Source organism: Rhipicephalus sanguineus, chromosome 4, assembly GCF_013339695.2.
Source record: "Rhipicephalus sanguineus isolate Rsan-2018 chromosome 4, BIME_Rsan_1.4, whole genome shotgun sequence".
Lineage (NCBI taxonomy): Eukaryota > Metazoa > Arthropoda > Arachnida > Ixodida > Ixodidae > Rhipicephalus > Rhipicephalus sanguineus.
Genome location: NC_051179.1, coordinates 147,744,367 through 147,755,699, shown reverse-complemented (window position 1 = coordinate 147,755,699; position 11,333 = coordinate 147,744,367). Strand labels below are relative to the sequence as shown.

The 11,333-nt window shown below is 48.1% G+C and overlaps 1 protein-coding gene across 1 annotated transcript; it reads right to left on the bottom strand.

Annotated features, from left to right (window-relative positions):
* Positions 1-657: 657 nt before the first annotated feature.
* Positions 658-9,179, bottom strand: LOC119389052 (cyclohexanol dehydrogenase-like). Its single transcript, XM_037656335.2, has 4 exons — positions 9,122-9,179; positions 7,258-7,294; positions 6,065-6,128; positions 658-858 (listed from the first exon to the last, which is right to left on the bottom strand). Exons 1-4 carry the CDS (start codon positions 9,177-9,179, stop codon positions 658-660), a joined length of 360 nt encoding a protein of 119 aa, XP_037512263.1.
* Positions 9,180-11,333: the final 2,154 nt, after the last annotated feature.

The window sequence follows — 11,333 nt, the reverse complement described above, 5'->3', positions numbered from 1 at the left end:
ACCATCAATCATTTCTTGATCTACTTCGGAAACGTTCTTTGAAATGGTATCATGTCGTCATCCTTCTTTGCGAAACCGTGAAGTCTTCGTGCATTCTTTCTTTTGTAAGTGCGTGATTAGCTTTGCCATTGAAGAAGAACTGCTGTTTCTCTGTTCGAAAACGTTTTGCACTGTATTTTTTTATCTTTCGCCCTGCATAATAACTTCTCATTAACTGTACTGGAAATGTTTTGTTTCATTTATTTATCTCAGTGTATTGATGCATTTTTTATTCATATTTCCTTTGTACATATTCCGGTTACTCAATGCCTTATTAGACTCTGTAAGGTGTCATGAATGCATGAATGAATGAATCAATGAATGAATGAAAGAATTAGTAAATGGTCTCTATGGATAGCTTTATTGGAGAAGACGAAAGGAGTGCTACTTTGAAGTTGAATGTCCGCTCTGTTATCTTACCAGCGCTATGAAATATTGCCGCTTTAGTTCCCCTTCTACTGGGCCCAAGTAGGGCTAGCGTAGATTTCTTAAGAAACAAAATCTCGACGGCTTTTGTTCAACTTCAGATAGGCAGCTCCTATTGCCTAAGGGTCTGCTGGTGGCCATATATTGCCTCTAACGGCCGGCATCGTCGACGAAGTCTCAGTGCGAAGGCCATCAAGCAACGCTCCCGGGCGTCAACAACTGCGGGACACTTGGAAAGCCGGAGAGAAGGAGCAAGCCGCCGTCGACAGGCATGTTGATGCCCGTGACGAAGGAGGCATCGTCGGATGCCAGAAAGGCAATGCAGCGTGCCACCTCTTCCGGCTTACCGACACGTCCGAGGGCGTGTGCCGCGCCGGTAATTTGCTGCATCATCTGCATGGATCAGAAAGTACAGTAACGATGTAACTCGACTGCGAGAAAAAGCCAGTTTCTCGACAGGGTAAATAATCCGGAACATTATTTCTGCTTCGTAAAGAGGTGTAGCTGCGCTTCACACCGAAGTACAGCAGCAAGGTGGGCGACTAGATAGTAATATCTGGGCTTTGACGTCCCCAAACCACGATATGATTATGAGCGACGCCGTAGTGTAGGGCTCCAGAAATTTAGACCACCTGGGGTTCTCTAACATGCACCTAAATCTAAGTACACGGGCCTCAAAACGTTTTCGCCTCCACCGAAAACGCATCCGCCGCGGCCGGGATTCGATCCCGCAATCTTCGGGTCAGCAGTCGAGCGCAATAACCACTAGACCAGCGTGGCGGCGCGTTGGGCGACTCGGTACATCTGCATGTTTACGTACTGCAGTATATACAACTCACAACTGGACTCATGCATGCCTAATACCAAACCTTGAGTTTGTTAACCAAGGGACCTACCTCAGGCCTGTCCCTAGCGGGATCAGCTGTTCAGTGAAGGCTGTTTATTGGTATAATTTTGTCTCTGGCATATAGAAATTGCAATAACTGTCATTTTGTGCACATTTGTCCGTTCGCGGATGGCAGCGATGTTTGTTGCAAAATAAATACCACTTCTCATACCATTGTATCGGACAGCCATATCTATTATTTGGCGAAAGGCTATCTTCATAGTAGCGATAGCTATTCCTGTTTATTTTTCTGCAGCCTGGTGTCCAAAGGCCACTTGTTAATTTTCTAGTTTCTTGAGAAAAAAAAACTAAGGCACCTTCGCACTAGCGAAGCCAGTCCTTGAGGAAATACGGCACTGGGCGGCCGTTCTTTGCTTCTCTTTATTTTGCTGTTTCTTTCCTCCTGCCTTTTCTTTGTTGTGATCTCTCTGCAAGTATTTTTTGTCTGCGTTCATTTGAAGTTCTTTCTTTCTCTGTCAATGTAATTCTCCCTCGATCTTCCTTACTCGTTGTTCCATTTTTCCTCTCTCTCTATTTATCGCTTCCTCTTTCTCTTTGTACCTCTTTCGGTCTCTTTATTTTTTTCTCTATCTGTAATGTTCTGAACCTTGTTCAAGGCCCTCAACAGCTTGATCTTCGATACTGCCACGCCCACTTGTTTTATTTTGATGTATTCGGGTTTGACCAGCGAGGACGGTTATCAACGCTCGGCGCTGTCCGCGAAGCACTGTTCGAGAAGCTTGGCGATTGTAGTAGATCGTTTTGTTAAGATTGGGCGCCACACGCGAATGTTCAAGCTTTGTCGAGAGATAACGCCGCCACCAGCGATATCGCTGGAAAGTTCGACAGCGCCTGTATAAAAGCTGACGCGCTTGACCGTTTGTCAGTTGATCGACGGTTGACGCTCTGTTTGCCGCTATCAGTGCATGCCGTGTGTATTGCTGTAAATTAACTTTACGTTTCCCGGCCACAAGTTCGGCCAAATAAACAGTTTCATCTTGCAAACGCCGACTGCTGTCTTCGTCGACGTCAAGACAACATGACAATATATTGAACAAAGTTGGGGAGGTCACCAGGTCACCAGCCCTGAGGTGTCCCTTTTGGCCAAAGGATAATTACCATTATTCACACGATCTACGCGGACGACATCACCATGTGGTGCTCCAGCGGATGTGAGATCATCATTGCGCCGGAGTGATATCTCATGCTCACTGCGCTAAGGTGGTGTTCCGCTATGTACGAGCTCTTACTCAAGAAGAAGTGGTCCAGAGGCACTTCTCACCGGTTCTGTATGCCAGCAACGGAGAGCCACATTAGGTTATTCACGGGTAACGGCTGCCCCGTTCCGCGGCTGGACACAATAAGGGTCCGCGAAATGTTATCAAGTCTAACGGGGCCAATGGACCGAAAGCACGCTCGGATTGATTAGAAGAATCGCAAACAGGCACCGCGGAATCAGGGAGGGCAGTCTGATCCTGATTATCCACGCATTCGCGCTATGCCACCTCGCTTAATGGGCGGCTATGCCCAACTGGCTGGTCTCGGAGCGCAACAACATCAATTCCCTCATCAGAAGTCTTCAAGCTGATCATAGGCCTTCCCGTCCAAACGCACACAAATGACCTCCTCAGGTTGGGAATCCACGACACGTTCGAGGAAATTGACGAAGCCCAAGAGCTTTCACAATTGTTTAGCCTCTCCGGCATCCCAGCGGGCGGACTCATACATGGCGTGCTAGGATGTAACCCAACGCTCGTTGGTCCCGATACTATGAATCTGCCCAACGACGTAAGGTCCAAGATTTCCATACACCGGATGCCGCGTAATATGCATCCAACCTACAACGAAGAACGAATACAAGCCAGGGGTAAAGCTGTACTGGCCAGTTCCCGCAGAGACAAGGATCGAGCATGGTTCGTTGACGCTGTTTCGTTCGCTCAAGAAGCCTTCTCCTCAGTGGTCGTCGACGGTGATGCCAAAGTCATTAGCTGTGCTACCACCGGCAATTCTACTTCGAGCGTTGCAGACCAGCTTCTCATTGGTCTTCCGATGACAGTCGGTGTGCATGAAACCATTTATTCAGGCTCCAAGGCCGCTATCAGGGCCTTTAAGATGGGCATGGTGGCTCCCCAGGCTTTACAGATCATCCAAAAAGCGAGTACTCGGCTGCACGAGGTTTGACTAACCGTGCGCCGGGTAACGCGTCCTCTCCTGGGGAACCGTGCCTCTCAGCTCGTACAACGAGATATGCAAGCATCATTATCTCTCAAGAAGACCCCTGCCTCTGCCGCACTCCCTGCTGCTGTGCAGGGTCCAGATTATCACTCTCATACTTCTGCAAACAAGCACTTATCCGAGCTCTGCGGCACTGCAGCCCAAATGGTTACCAATCTCGGACTGCTGCCTATGTGGCGCTGATGCGGACTTTGAGCATGTCGTTGAAGCTGCGCATCTGCATATCCCCCGTTCAAATAACAAGAAATCAAGAAGCTTATTAAGGTCCCGGACCAGACCTCTCAAATCCTGGCCGTCCAGAGGGCCCGCGCGAGGGCCGTCATGTTTAACCTGATGGTCCCCGAGTGGGCCTAGCCCGGTGACGTCGAGTTTACTCGCCTCTATTGTGGACTGAATGAAGTTGTTTCACTCACTCACACTGTTTCTTTGATTCTCTGTATTTATGTTTTCGTTTCACTTTCTCTCTTCCTTCCTTTTCTTTATCTCTCTTTTTCTTTTTGTTATGCTCCGTTCTTTCTTCGATTCTCTTCCTTTCTCTTCATTTCTGTCTCTTTCTTTCTATGCTGTGCTTTACTCTCTCCCCTCTTCATTTTCCTCCCCTTCACCCTCACTTCCCTTTCCCGCCCGCTTGCTACACTATACTATGGAAGTCTATGCTGTGCTCTGATAGCGTGCCTGCATAGCCGAGCTCTTACGACAATCGCCTTGGGATCGTGGGTATGCGGGTTCGAATCCCGCCTCGCCATATTTTTTTCGACAAGAATTTGTCTCTTTGTCTTTCTTTGTATCTATTTCATTCTCTCTCTCTCTTTCTTTCACTCTGTCTGTAGGCGTGCTCTCGCCCATCGGAGTTATTGCATCATACGCCGGAGAAATCGGCGCGAAGCAGAAGATAATTCGCAAAGATAGGAGCGAAACAGAGGAATAAGATAGCGCCTGCCGGTTGCTGATGATGATAGTTTTGTGTTCGCTCCGCACATAATAACGGCCCGCTCAAACAGCTCCGCCTTTTAAAAACGTGGGAGCGGTCTGATGTAATAAAAAATTTGCAGTGACTAAGCTCGGCTATGCCAGGATATACGTAGCGTTAGCAAAGGTTCAGCTGATTATTCTTAGCTTTCCAGATTGTCTAGGATTACTAGCCTTCTTCTGTTCATTCTTCGTACGCTGAACCGCTAATTGCCAGGCAACTACTTCAAGATCTGATGAGACAAGCTTCTCGGCTCTTCTGCGTCGTTGATCAGCATTTCCGCTCTCCTTCTTCATGGCCTTACCCACCTGCGAACGCCAGTCAGAGGCGCTATCAAGCGGCTCCAGCACAGTGTCAGACGGCGGCTGCACAGCGAAGGCGAATAGCTGTCAGGGCCACGACGTCACTCTGGGCCACGTCTGTCAGGGCCACGACGTCACTCTGGAAAGCGCAGACCGGCGGCGGCGAGTCGCGCGTGGTGGTGGCGGGAGTCTGCGCGCGCGCCGACGCCAGTTTGTCTGCCGCGGCTATGACGCCACTCCTCCCGAACGCGCACACAAGCAGCGGCGAGCCGCGCGCGGCGGTGTCGGAGAGCGCGTGAGATGACAGCTCCGGTGACCCAGCTGTGTGACATCACTCGCGCATGCGCAGCACGGCTTATGACGCTCCACGCCAAATCGGCTCCGGCTATTCATGTATAGCCAACGCTACAAAAAAATTGGCGCAGCTACGTACTAGTGGCGCGAAGAGTGAGGAAAGAGAGGATGTGGTGGCGATCCCCTGCTCCTCATCCTGACTTCCTTTTCCCGCCCCGTGTTATACTCTGCTATATATGGCTATGATATCTTTCACGCTTACCCCTCCCATTCAGCCTCCTCCTCACCCCCCATGTCTCTTTCCCAATCCTTGATATGATATACCCTACGTGGCTATGCTATGCTTCCTTTCTCTCTCTCCCACTGTCTTTCGATCTCTTTCTCTCTTTATTTCTTTCTGTTTCTGTCATGGCGTCCGTTTTTAAATCTCTTTCTTGTGTCTTCCCTTTCTTTCTATATTTTATTTCTTTCCCTCTCTTTCTTCCCCTCTCTCTCTCTGTACTCGTTCTCTCGCCCATCCGAGTTATTGCATCCCACGCCAGACGAGTCGGCGCCTCCTTGCCCTCATTTCCCATTACACAAGGCTATGCTATGCCCTGGTAGCGTGCTTGCGTAGCCAGTGGTTAAGACGCTTGCCTTGAGACCGTGATTTTTGCCAAGAATTTTTCTCCTTGTCTCTCTCTCTCTCTCTTTCTTTTCTCTGTCTCTCTGTACCCGTTCTCTCGCCCATAACAGTTATTGCATCCCGCGCTGAAGAAATCGGCCCAACAGAAGAGGACGAAGAAAGCGCGTGACGACTCATGATTTCTATTCGCGACTGCTACAAAAGCGGAGAAGTATTCCTACACGTTACACGACTAACACCATGCTGTCGACGAATATTCAGAAAAAACTTCTTCGGAAGGTACGTACCTCTGCGTGCTTCTCCATGCTCACTGCTGGGTCTTTTATTATAGGCGTCAGAATGACAGCAGGGCTGCATTTAAAAGAAACAACACGTGTAAGTTCATTACAACAAGAGGCATGTGACTTCGATCATCCGCGATCACGCACATACATCGAAGTCGCATGTAATGCCACAAATAAAGGAAACAAAAACCGCCACATCCCATGCACTGCGGGAATCGATTTCATGCGAAACACCCAGCGCCACCTACACCACTTTTTCTTGGTGGGTGCCAAGCGTTACGACATGCATCGACGTATCTGTATAAACTTAGTACTCGGGGGTTTACCAGGCGCATCAACTACACTGCCGTTTAAAGGGCAGCGTATGGTTCGACGTAACTTCAGCACTCACTTTACAGCACAGTCGTCAGTCACCGAAACGAAGGGCACGCTACGGTGCGATGATGAGAATATCACAAGTAGCGGTCGTTGGCCTACACCCAAGTAATGGAGCTACGCTTTACTGTAGCTTTCTGAGTCATATTAGTGCAAATGTAATATTTATTACATATGACTAAAAAAAGAAAACCTTCAGCAAAAACTACACTAATGCGAATATAACTTATGAATAAAATGGGGAAATTAGAAAAACAAGACACAAATGTATGATGAATATTGGTACAACAAACAATCGCATCTAGTTTGTGAAGTATTGAATAATCTTTGTTCAATAAAGGGGAAAAACATCTGATGTCTGAGTGTCGCAGCTCGTGTGTTTAGGTTGCGATTTCATTTTGCCTAGCACTAGAAGTACTCTCTTTCGGGTAGTGTTACCTAAGTGTTAGCGCTTTCATTAGTTTTCGTCGAAAGCTACCAGTATTTTCTGAAACGCAACAAATTATGAATGATATATTTGTTCAATGTCGTCATACATCTCTATTTCTACAGAATGTGGTAAGATATATCACGGCAAGAGCACGCTTCGAATTTTGCATTTTCGTCCAGCTCTTCATCTACATCTAGGTTTTTTCGCGCCAACAAAGTGAGGGAGCTGACCAGCTGTACCCTCACTCACGCTTCTCGGGAATGACTGAACGAACTGTTCGGACGTACAAACATCTTATACAACTTTTGCAGTTCCTTATAGCATGCCGACGTCTCACAGGTGAGACGAATCGAGGAGGTAAACGAATTCACAAGTTGCAGAGCGCTCTTACTTGACAGCGTTCACACGTACTCCATAAGGCGCATTCTCTGAAAAGGAAAGGAAAAAGCAGTCAGTAGTGATCAACCTTGCGCAACTTCAACGAGTGTTTAGTTGTACAGTGTGGTTCATTCATTGCTGGGTCTTCGCTTCGGCTGACTCTTTTATGTGCCTGTAAAGTATGCGTCATTTCAAGTCAGTTGACCCTCTGCCACTTCACAAGTAATTTGATTTCGTTTTGCAGCCGGTCTCTTTTACTACATAGGCGGTCGTTTATGTGATGTATACTACTCTCGGAATCCAACGTGAAAATTCCGGGCTAAGTAATGCACGTACTTTCGCTTCCAGCGTCTATATTACATGTCAAAACGGCGTACTTTCGACTCGAACACGTGCATAAGGGTCAACATAACCTTTAGCGCCCAGGTTTGCAGCGACATGACGTGGTTATCACGAGAAATGCGTCTCACAGCAGTCGTTATGCTAAAAGAACGATGTCGCCAACAGGGCTTGTTGCTGGGCTAGTTGGTTCATTACTTGAGGAAAAACTGCAATGACGCAAACAAGACAGGGACGAAGCGAAGCGTGTCTGTCGGGTCGTGCTTTCGCTTCGTCGCCTTCATATTTGCGTCATTGCAGTTTTTACTCAAACGATGTCGCGTTTTGAATCCGTGAGTACTGTACGCAATTCCTGACCAGCCAAGAACAACTTCCCAGGAAGCTTCGCTAAAATATCAGCTAACCTTGCTGACCTCCCGAAGTGATATATTTGTGTTGTATTACTGTGACGTTAGGATTGCGTGGGCAGTAAATAAGCTGAACGACTGTTATACGTTTTAATGAATACTTGCACTCTTAAGGCCTACAGCTTGCACAAGCGGAGTGTCTACTGTTATTCACGTTGACTTTGGCTTGCGTTGCGACAGTGCGAACAATGTGGCCTGCACTCAGGTGCCTGTACGGCACGCAGTAAGCTATGTTTAATGGCGTTTTTCACTGAGAGATGCTGAGCGGCCGCCAAAATCCTGGAGCGAGCACTCGGAATACGCCGTGCCGGATCTGCCAGTGCATTACGGGAATGCTCAGCGTGAGGCCACGCCGGAAGCTCTTTACGTACACCTCACGTAAACCGGTTCCGGAAACTATTCTTGCTTGCTCTTCCATGGCAAACCTGACCGCCACTGCAAAGCGTGAGCTAGGTTGCTCGCACCATGACGGAAGTTACGTATGATTACCGTTCTATTTTCACCCTTGCTTGGCTTGGCGGCGGAGCAAGTGAGAACAATGTGGCCCGGAGCAAGTGGCCCTGAAACGACCTGTGGCACGTGTGAACGCAGAGAATCCAAGTCGGCGCAGCTGCTCTGCACACAGGCCCACTGCAGAGGCACCAGCTACGCGCTTTATCTAACCGAAATATTTAAGAACAATAATAGTTTCCTATCAGAGAAAAACCGTTAATCTGAGGATAGATTTGTCATCTATTACTCCTTTTTTTGACAGGTTCCACTGCCACAAAAGGTCATGGCCAACCTTTGACACTTTATGATATTTAATATTGGCTTGCAACGTACTGTATCTTACAACGACGCTTAGGCATTATTAATGAGCATAGAAATCCTGTCGCAACATTTATCACCACTGCTGTCAAGGGTTCTCCTAGAACTTTGACATGCGTTCGTTTTGTCATCAATTTTATATGATTTAATTATTTATTGAAACGATTCTTATGCCACGGCATTCAACATTCCTTTGGCCATATTGCGGTTGGGAAGATTAGAAAAAAAAAACAAGTAATTCGTTGTACGTATTCTATACGTCAATTCATGTATCTGCGAGTGATCACCCACACTGCCAAAATTTCGTAAACTTATAAATACCCAGTGCAGCACAACGTGTCAGGTGGTCCAAGGCTGCCTTGGTGACAGCGTACGGCATTGTGTTGGGCATCTGTCGGAGGAGTTCATACAGACAGTGTCAGCTAATGTTACGTTAACTTACAATGTCAAGTCATAAGGTCATGAAGCTTTGAACGAAATTATTACCCGAATAAAAAGAAAGGAACTCTGAGTGACATCTGTAAGGGATGTCACGGGAGCTGTGATTCAACCACAACTTGTGAAAAACAAGACAAATTTTCCTGTGACGAAAAAGTTTCTTTTCAAATAAAGAACATGACAAGCTTTCAATCTTGAAATGACCGAGGTATTCCCAGTAAGTTTTATACAATTTTCAATATAGTTTACAAACTTAAATCACTAGGATTTATTTTCAAAGTCGTCTCATGGATTGAATCCTACCTCTGTTACCGTTCCCAGTTCGTTTATGTAAATGGAAAATCAAAGCATCTTGCTGTTTTTTCATGGGTTCCTCAAGGATCAGTTTTGGGGCCGAACCTACCTTTAGTGTATATAAATGACATCTACTCATGCATGGAACCCGGGGTAAAAATAAGGCTCTCCGCAGATGACTGCAAAATATCAGCACTTGGTGCGAAAATGGGGCATGCAAATTAACAAAAAGAAAACCATGTGCATGGCCGTCACTCGCAATAAAGAATCTTTAAACTTCACATACACACTAATGAATGATTGCGTAGAACGAGTCGACTCGGTTAAGTACGTTGGTATTACGATAACAAAATCACTCAAGTGGGACCTATATATAAGTAATATTTGCACTAAAGCGTTTAAACAACTTGCATTTTTAAGAAGAAAACTACCTACGGCTTCCCACTCGGCGCTTATAAAACTCGTGTGAGGCCTATATTGCCAACTGTAGCAGTGGGTGAAATGCATGGGCGGAGGTACAGGTCACGAAAGAAAGAACTGCGCGCGCTATCTCTCTGGAGAGCGAGCTTAACGGACGCGTTTACCAAGAGCCCTGCTGCTCTGCGACCAATAAACCTCGCCTGGACCTCTGAAGCGACGTGACAAGTGGTGGAGGTGCTGGGTAGTCTCACGGATGTTGCAGACCCCTCCTGGAAGCCGCCCCACAAGCCCAGTGCCAGTCAACACTCCCGTGCATCGGGCCAGCCGCAGGATCAGGGGATTACCTCCCGACGCCGACGTTACGCTTTGCACCACTTCACCCGGCATGACCAGCACTTCCGTTCAGACCACTCCAACCGGCACGGAAAGCACGATGGTGAACCGGTACACACTTGAGAGCCCGCGGGTTCCGACGCCGTTTCATGGCACTGTGCTTGAAGACGTCGAAGACTGGTTAGTCGACTTCGAACGTGTGGCTGCCTTGAACGAATGGGACGACGCTGTCAAACTACGACGTGTGTACCTCTATTTGGAGGACAGAGCACGCACGTGGTACCAGAACCGCGAGGACCAACTGACATCGTGGCGCGAATTTTGCCGTCGGCTGCTGGACACTTACGCCAGTGCTGATCGCCACGAACGAGCGGAACGAGCGATCCAGTCCCGCATCCAGATGCCCAATGAAACTGTGACGACCTATGCCGAAGATATGACGCGCCTGTTCAGACGAGCTGATCCAAGAATGGCAGAGGAGAAGAAGTTGCGGCATCTGATGCGAGGAGTCAAGGAGCAGCTTTTTGCTGGTCTTGTACGGAGCCCTCCGAAGACGGTCGCCGAGTTCTTGTCTGAGGCCGTCACAATGGAAAAGATGCTTCAGCATCGATCCACCCTCTATGAGCGACAACTCAACAGTACGTCCGCTACTGAGGTTTCCGCGGCTCTCGGCGGCAACACCGAGAGTCTGCGAGGACTGATCCGCTCTATAGTGCGCGAGGAGTTGCACAGAGCCGCCGCACCGCCGCTCCTTACAGTAAGCTCCATTGCCAGTATTATAAAGGACGAGTTACACCAAGCGCTCCGTGACCCTGTGACTCTTGCTAACGCCGTCGCATTACCAACTGACTACCGCCGTGCGACCTACGCGGAAGCCTTGAAGCGCCCTGCTTCCCCTTCCCCGTCGTTCGTTCATGCACCACCTGCGGTTTCACTTCAGTCGGCGCAACCGCTACAGTACTACGAAGATACACGCCCGTCGCCACCTGTCGTTTCTGCCGGTCCTTTTGCACATCGTTCGGAGCAGCCAGCACACTACCTCGACGAC

What these genes read in the sequence shown, in the direction of transcription:
- LOC119389052 (XM_037656335.2), bottom strand. Translation starts at nt 9,179, where the DNA reads ATGCCGTACGCTGTCACCAAGGCAGCCTTGGACCACCTGACACGTTGT. An exon ending in GACACGTTGTGCTGCACTGG is followed by an intron (nt 7,295 to 9,121) that starts GTATTTATAAGT and finishes TTTCCTTTTCAG; the next exon opens with AGAATGCGCCTTATGGAGTA. An exon ending in GCATGGAGAAGCACGCAGAG is followed by an intron (nt 859 to 6,064) that starts GTACGTACCTTC and finishes TGATCCATGCAG; the next exon opens with ATGATGCAGCAAATTACCGG.